The sequence below is a fragment of the Rhinopithecus bieti genome, unplaced genomic scaffold (assembly GCF_001698545.2).
Source record: "Rhinopithecus bieti isolate Rb0 unplaced genomic scaffold, ASM169854v2 scaffold_77662, whole genome shotgun sequence".
Taxonomy (NCBI): Eukaryota; Metazoa; Chordata; class Mammalia; order Primates; family Cercopithecidae; genus Rhinopithecus; species Rhinopithecus bieti.
The window spans coordinates 217,052-225,694 of NW_016829485.1; the positions used below are offsets into that span (position 1 = coordinate 217,052).

General features: G+C 51.4%; 1 protein-coding gene across 1 annotated transcript in view; it reads left to right on the top strand.

The window, feature by feature from the left end:
• Positions 1-8,643, top strand: part of GRID2IP (Grid2 interacting protein) — a 72,625-nt gene that overhangs the window by 44,444 nt on the left and 19,538 nt on the right. Inside the window, 3 exon segments of the mRNA XM_017864755.1 lie at positions 761-830; positions 1,196-1,290; positions 1,962-2,145. Coding sequence (XP_017720244.1) covers positions 761-830; positions 1,196-1,290; positions 1,962-2,145 — 349 coding nt within the window.

Consider the following 8,643-nt stretch of genomic DNA (forward strand, 5'->3'; position numbering starts at 1 on the left):
GTGCAGTGGCCGGATCTCAGCTCACTGCAAGCTCCGCCTCCCGGGTTCACGCCATTCTCCTGCCTCAGCCTCCCGAGTAGCTGGGACTACAGGCGCCCGCCACCTTGCCCGGCTAGTTTTTTGTATTTTTAGTAGAGACGGGGTTTCACCGTGTTATTAGCCAGGATGGTCTCGATCTCCTGACCTTGTGATCCACCCATCTTGGCCTCCCAAAGTGCTGGGATTACAGGCTTGAGCCACCGCGCCCGGCCCTGACAGGAGCTTTCTATGCGGGGCGAAGAACAGTGTATGGAGCAGCGACTCGAGAAGTACTGGTGTTGCCTAAGTCCTGCTCTCCGGACCTCGCTCTTCTCCAGCACTGGGGGTTCATGCTGTGCCCCCGCTAGGGGATCACTCCCGTGGTCCTTAGATCCTTAGAGCAGCTGAGATCGGAGATGTGCAGTCTGTTACAGGGATCTGCTGACCTGAGTTGACTCTCCTCTGACACCCATGCCTATGGGGCTCTGTACTTTTCTCCTTTTTTTTTTTTTTGGTAGAGACAGGGGTCTCACTATGTTGTCCAAGCTGGTCTCGAACTCCTGGGCTCAAGCGATCCTCCTGCCTGGGCCTCCCAAAGTGCTGGGATTACAGGTGTGAGCCACCATGCCCAGCCAGCTATGGGTCTCTGAGTCTCCATTTCTCGCCTGTAAAACAGGATAGCATTCTGCTCTCAAAGTGGTAACCTGCCGCTGACCGGCACACCCTCTCTTCTTGCTTCCAGGGAGTCCAGCTGACAATGCTGCCCTCAAGTCAGGTGACCGGATCCTCTTCCTCAATGGACTGGACATGAGGTCAGAGGCTATTGGGGACCCCAGAGGTTGGTGATGAACTGCCCCCCACCCCCTGCAAGACTCCTGCCTCTTGGGGCACCCAGGCGATGGTCACGATCTCCTCTCACCAGCTGGTCCCCAAGGTCTGTCCCTTTTCCAATGGGAACTCTTGAATCTAACCCTCCTCCTCGCCAGTCTCCAACTCTAGCCAGGACCTCAGTTCATCATTCCAACCAGAAAATACTCCAGCTCCATGCTGGGGACACAGAGTCACACAGAGGTGGTCTTGCTGTGTGGCCTCTGTGGGCAGGAGAGGGAGGTCTGGCTGGTGGCCGTGGAGAGGGCTCACCCCAGTCAGGCCCTCCTGGGCCATCTCTGCTTGGCAGGAACTGCTCCCACGACAAGGTGGTGTCCATGCTGCAGGGCAGTGGTGCCATGCCCACGCTGGTGGTGGAGGAAGGGCTCGTCCCATTTGCCAGTGGTGAGACCCCCATGGACACTTGGCTTCCTTGGCCCACAGAGACCCTACCCGGGCTGCTATGTGTGAGATTCACAGTGCAGAGGACTCAGCTCTTCCCCTAAACCTTCAGCTTGCCTCCCCATGGCTGCCCCCTAAGTGGTGCTGTAGAACCCCGGTGAGGCTGGGCACGGTGGCTCATGGCTGGAAGCCCAGCACTTTGGGAGGCCAAGGTGGGAGGATAGCTTGAGGCCAGGAGTTTGAGACCAGCCTGGGCAACATGGCGCAACTCTGTCTCTACTAAAAATACAAAAATTAGCTGGGCATGATGGCACGCGCCTGTAGTCCCAGCTACTTGAGGACCTGAGGCAAGAGAATCATCTGAACCTAGGAGGCGGAGGTTGCAGTGAGCCAAGATTGTGCCACTGTACTCCCACCTGGACAACAGAGCGAGACACTGTCTCAAAACAAACAAGCAAACAAAAAACTCTAGCGTATAGCTTTAGGGACCCTTCCTAGGACTGACTCCCTCTATCCTTGGCCCCAGTGTCTCACAGCAGGCATGCCTTCCCATGCATGGCACTGGACAGCCACACCCCAGCTCAGGAGGTCTGCTGACCTCAAAAGCCAGGGAGACTACACCTGGCCTGGGGACTCTGGGTCACTCGTGCCTCTCCCGCCTGTGGTCCCAGCAGACTCAGATTCTCTGGACTCGCCCAACCCATCGTCGGCGCTCACCTCCCTGCAGTGGGTGGCGGAGATCCTGCCGTCCAGCATCCGGGTTCAAGGGAGGACCTTCAGCCAGCAGCTGGAGCACCTGCTCACGCCTCCTGAGCGCTATGGGGTCTGCCGGGCCCTCGAGAGCTTCTTCCAGCACAGGTGGCCGGACCAAAGCCGCGATGGGGACCTGCCCTGGGTGGGCCCTAAGTCCTACCTACACTCGCATCCTAGTCTCCCTGCCTGAGCCTCCTCAGTCCCGTTCTCCTGGGGGATGCTCAGGAAGGTGGCAGCTGGTATTGGGGCCCCAGGGTGGTGGGCAATTGAGCTGCCCTGGAACCATCTCTGACTCTGACACCTCCTAGCCACGTGACCTTGGGCGAGTCTCAGCCTTCTCTGTGAAGTGAGGCAGACAGGGACCACCCGCAACATTCTTTTTATTTTTTGAGATGGAGTCTCGCCCTATCACCCGGCTGGAATGCAGTGGTATAATCTCGGCTCACTGCAACCTCCACCTCCCGGGTTCAAGCGATTCTCCTGCCTCACCCTCCTGAGTTGTTGGGATTACAGGCATGCGCCACCTGGCTAATTTTTTTGTATTTTCACTAGAGATGGGGTTTCACCATGTTGTCCAGGCTGGTCTCAAACTCCTGACCTCGTGATCTGCCCGCCTCGGCCTCCCAAAGTGCTGGGATTACAGGCGTGAGCCACCGCGCCTGGCCTCACCTGCAGCATTCTTGATGGGACCATCACCAGAGCCCCACCTGTAGGCATTTGTCATGGGCCAGGCCCTTCAGGGTAGGGTGTCTGTCTTTTTGGACCTCAGCTGCAGCCAGCTGCATTTATCACACTGCTCGGTCCATGGGGTCTCTGCAAAGCCTGTCACTTGTCCATACCTTTTTGTTTTGTTTGAAGGGTTTTTTGGGGGGTTTTTTTGGTTTTTTTGAGATGGATTTTCGCTCTTTTTGCCCAGGCTGGAGTGCAATGGCGCAATCTCGGCTCACCGCAACCTCCACCTCCCAGGTTCAAGTGATTCTTCTGCCTCAGCCTCCCAAGTAGCTGGGATTACAGGCATGCACCACCACGCCTGGCTAATTTTGTATTTTTAGTAGAGACGGGGTTTCTCCATGTTGCCCAGGCTGGTCTCGAACTCCCGACCTCAGGTGATCCGCCTGCTTTAGCCTGCCAAAGTGCTGGGATTACAGGCGTGAGCCACCGCGCCCGGCTTGGTTTTGTTTTGTTTTTTAAAAGAGATGGGGAGGTCTCACTATGTTACCCAGGCTGGTCTCGAACTCCTAGGCTCAAGTGATCCTCCCAACATGCTGGGGTTACAGGCATGAGCCACTGTACCTGGCTCTGAAGAGTCTTAAGATGTAATTCACATACTACACAATTTGCCATTTAAGTATACAATTCAGTGGTTTTTAGTATATTCACAAATACGTGCAAACATCACCAAGGTCCTTTTTTTTTTTTTTTTTTTTTTTGTGACGGAGTCTCGCTCTGTCGCCCGGGCTGGAGTGCAGTGGCCAGATCTCAGCTCACTGCAAGCTCCGCCTCCTGGGTTTTACGCCATTCTCCTGCCTCAGCCTCCCAAGTAGCTGGGACTACAGGCGCCCGCCACCTCGCCCGGCTAGCTTTTGTATTTTTTAGTAGAGACGGGGTTTCACCATGTTAGCCAGGATGGTCTCGATCTCCTGACCTCGTGATCTGCCCGTCTCGGCCTCCCAAAGTGCTGGGATTACAGGCGTGAGCCACCGCGCCCGGCACCAAGGTCCATTTTAAAACTTTATGACATCAAAAAGAAACCCAGGCCAGACATCTATAATCCCAGCACTTTGGGAGGCTGAGGCAGGAGGATCACTTGAGTCCAGGAGTTCGAAACCAGCCTGGGCAACAGAGCAAGAAGCCATCTCTACAAAAAGAAAAAATTAGCTGGGCGTGGTGGTGTGCACCTGTAGTTCCAGTTACTTGGGAGGCTGAGGCAGGAGGTTCACTCGAGCCCAGGGGTTCACGGCTGTAGTGAGCAGTGATTGTGCCACTGCATTCCAGCTTGGGTGACAGAGTGAGGCCCTGTCTCAAAAAAGAAAAAAGAAAAAAAACAGGCTGGGTGCGGTGGGTCACACCTGTTATCCTAGCACTTTGGGAGGCTGAGTTGGGCAGATTGCCTGAGCTCAGGAGTTTGAGACCAGCCTGGGCAACACGGTGAAACTCCGTCTCTACTGAAATACAAAAAATTAGCTGGGCGTGGTGGTGGGCACCTGTAGTCCCAGCTACTTGGGCGGCTGAGGCAGGAAAATTGCTTGAACCCAGGAGGTAGAGGTTGCAGTGAGCCAAGATCACGCCACTGCTCTCCAGCCTGGGTGACAGAACGAGATTTTGTCTCCAAAAAAGAAAAAAAATCATTGTGCTTTATGTCGTGTTTTGTGTCTGACTTATTCACCAATTACTATGTGTTTAGCTCTGTCCACGTTACTCTGTGTATATTATATACATTGATTATAACTACAGCCAAATTCCTTTAGATCACAGTGGTATCCAACTTTTTATTTTTGTTAGTTTCTTTTTTTTAATTTTTATTTTTTATTTGAGATGGAGTCTCACTCTGTCATCAGGCTGGAGTACAGTGGTGTGATCTCTGCTCACTGCAACCTCCATCTCCCAGGTTCAAGCAATTCTCCTGCCTCAGCCTCCCGAGTAGCTGGGACTGCAGGCACTCTCCACCACGCCCAGCTAATTTTTGTATTTTTAGTAGAGACGGGGTTTCACCATGTTGGCCAGGGTGGTCTTGATCTCTTGACCTCATGATCTGCCCGCTTTGGCCTCCCAAAGTGCTGGGATTACAGGCATGAACCGCTGTGCCTGGCCTATTTTTGCTAGTTTCTTAGCCATAAAAGTGACATCCTATTATTTTTATTTGGTTTTCTTCTATTACTATTTATTTTATTTATTTATTTATTTATTTTGAGACAGAGTCTTGCTCTGTCACGCAGGCTGGAGTGCAGTGGTGCGATCTTGGCTCGCTGCAAGCTCCGCCTCCCAAGTTCACACCATTCTCCTGCCTCAGCCGCCCGAGTAGCTGGTACTACAGGCGTCCGCCACCACTCCCAGCTAATTTTTTGTATTTTTAGTAGAGACGGGGTTTCACCGTTTTAGCCAGGATGGTCTCAATCTCCTGACCTCGTGATATGCCTGCCTTGGCCTCTCAAAGTGCTGGGATTACAGGTGTAAGCCACCACACCCAGCCTTCTATTACTAATTTTAAGCGTCTTTTAATATGCTTGTGAACTTTTTCTGGAATTTTCTCTATAAATTACCTGTTCATACCCTTTGTCCATTTTTGTTTTCTTGGATTTTTGTCCTTGTTGACTGGCGTGAAGTTTCTTGTATATTGTATTTTATTTCATTTGATTTATTTTCTGAGACAGGGTCTCACTCTGTCACCCAAGCTGGAGTGCAGTGGTGCAAACACAGCTCACTGCCGCCTCGAATTCCCAGGCTAAAGTGATCCTTGTGCCTCTGCCCCCCAAGTAGCTGGGACTACAGGCGCTCACCTACCATGCCCAGCTAATTTTTGTTTGTTTGTTTGTTTTGTTTAGTAGAGTCAGGGTTTTGCCATGTTGCCCAGACTGGTCTTGAACTCCTGGGCTCAAGTGATTTGCCCATTTTAGCCTCCCGAAGTGCTGAAATTACAGGCATGAGCCACTGCCCCCAGCCCCTTGTATATTTCATTTTATTTATTTATTTTGAGGTGGAGTCTTGCTTTGTTGCCCAGGCTGGAGTCTAGTGGCGCGATCTCAGCTCACTGCAACCTCTGCCTCCCCAGTTCAAGTGTTTCTCCTGCCTCAGCCTCCCAAGTAGCTGGATTACAGGCGCCCTGGCTAATTTTAGTACTTTTAGTAGACATGGGGCTTCACCTTGTTGGCCAGGCTGGTCTTGGACTCCTGACCTCAGGTGATCCCCCTGCCTTAGCCTCCCAAATTGCTGGGATGACTGGTGTGAGCCACGACAGCTGGACACCTATGTATATTTTAGATACTGATTTCTCCTTGATTTTGCATGCTGTAAATTTCTCTCCCATTTGTTACTTCTGTTATTAGGTCTGTTGTGTCTAATATTAATGTGTCTAAGTTGGGCTTCCTTGAATAGATAACCTTGCTTTTGCATAATCAAACTCGCTACATTTTTGGTCCTATAGTTTTGTGTAGGGTCCAGCCCTACAGGGCCTGTGTGTTTTTCTCTTCGTGTGTGGAGACGAGAGATTGTAGAAATAAAGACACAAGACAAAGAGATAGAAGAAAAGACAGCTGGGCCCCGGGGACCACTACCACCAAAACGCAGAGACCAGTAGTGGTCCTGAATGCCTGGCCGTGCTGTTATTTATTGTGTACAAGGCAAAGGGGCAGGGCATGGAGTGAGAGCCATCTCCAATGATAGGTAAGGTCATGCGAATCACGTGTCCACCAGACAGGGGGCCTTTCCCTATTTGGTAGCTGAGGCGGAGAGGTAGAGGGGACAACTTACGTCCTTATTTCTTCTATGCATTTTGAAGACTTTAGTACTTTCACTAATTCTGCTACTGCTCTCTAGAGGTGGAGCTGGGTGTACAGGGCGGAGCATGAAAGCAGACCAGGAGTGTGACCACTGAAACACAGCATCACAGGGAGACTATTAGGCCTCTAGATGGCTGGGGGCGGGCCTGACTGATGGCAGGCCTTCCACAAGAGGTGGTGGAGCAGAGTCTTCTCTAACTCCCCCGGGGAAAGGTAGACTCCCTTTCCTGGTCTGCTAAGTAACGGGTGCCTTCCCAGGCACTGGAGTTACCGCTAGACCAAGGAGCCCTCTAGTGGCCCTGTCCAGGCACAACAGAGGGCTCACACTAGGCTTTTGATCACTTCTCACCGTGTTCCTTCAGCTCCTATCTGATGGCCTGGTTTTTCCTAGGTTACAATTGTAGAACAAAGATGATTATAATATTGGAATAAACAATAATGCTATAAACTAATGATTAGCGATATTCACATATAATCATATCTATAATCTATTTCTAGTATAACTATTCTTATCCTATATATTTTCTTTATTATACTGGAAGAGCTTGTGCTCTCAGTCTCTAGCCTTGGCACCTGGGCGACTTGCCCACAGTTTTGGCTTTTGAATTTTTTTTTTTTTTTGAAATGGAGCCTTGCTCTGTCGCCCAGGCTGGAGTGCAGTGGCACGAGCTCGGCTCACTGCAAGCTCCACCTCCCGGGTTCACGCCGTTCTCCTGCCTCAGCCTCCTGAGTAGCTGGGACTACAGATGCCCGCCACCAAGCCCGGCTAATTTTTTGTATTTTTAGTAGAGACGGGGTTTCACTGTGTTAGCCTGGATGGTCTCGATCTCCTGACCTCGTGATCTGCCTGCCTCGGCCTCCCAAAGTGCTGGGATTACAGGTGTGAGCCACCACACCTGGCCTGACTTTTGAAATTTTAAGTTCTTCCCTGCTTCTGGGTCAAAAGATATTCTCCTACTTTATTTTTTATTTATTTATTTATTTATTATTTTGAGACGAGGTCTTGCTCTGTTGCCCAGGCTGGAGTGCAATGGCGCGATCTCAGCTCACTGCAACCTCTGCCTCTCGGGTTCAAGCGATTCTCCTGCCTCAGCCTCCCCAGTGGCTGGGATTACAGGCATGTGCCACCATGCCTGGCTAATATTTTAATTTTTAGTAGAGAGGGGATTTCACCACATTGGCCAGGCTGGTCTCGAACTCCTGAGCTCATGATCCACCCACCTCAGCCTCCCAAAGTACTGGGATTATAGGCATGAGCCACCGTGCGTGGCCTGCTCTATATGTTTTTTGTGTTTTTTTTTTTTTTTTTTTGAGACGGAGTCTCGCTCTGTCACCCGGGCTGGAGTGCAGTGGCCGGATCTCAGCTCGCTGCAAGCTTCGCCTCCCGGGTTTACACCATTCTCCTGCCTCAGCCTCCCGAGTAGCTGGGACTACAGGCACCCGCCACCTCGCCCGGCTAGCTTTTGTATTTTTTAGTAGAGACGGGGTTTCACCGTGTTAGCCAGGATGGTCTCGATCTCCTGACCTCGTGATCCGCCCGTCTCGGCCTCCCAAAGTGCTGCGATTACAGGCTTGAGCCACCGCGCCCAGCGTTTTTTGTGTTTTTGAGACAGAGTCTTGCTCTGTCACCCAGGCTGGAGCACAGTGGCACAGTCTCAGCTCACTGCAACCTCCACCTCCCAGTTTAAAAGATTCTCCTACCTCAGCCTCCTGAGTAGCTGGGACTACAGGTACATGCTACCACGCCCAGCTAATTTTTGTATTTTTAGTAGAGAGGGGGTTTCACTATGTTGGCCAGACTGGTCTCGGACTCCCGATTTGAGGTGATCCAACCGCCTCAGCCTCCCAGTGCTGGGATTACAGTCATGAGCCACCATGCCTGGCCTTTTCTATATGTTTTAATCTTCACAACAGCTCTATGAGGTAGATGCTATTTTTATCCCCATTTTACAGATGAGGAAACTGAGTCACAGAGAAGGTAAGTCACTTGAGAAAGGTCACTTAGCTGGTAAGTGGCAGAGCCGAGATTGGAGTCTGGCTACCCTATCCCTGGAGCCTGCCTTCTGCCCACTTCTCTCTCTTTCTTTCTTTCTTTCTTTTTTTTTTT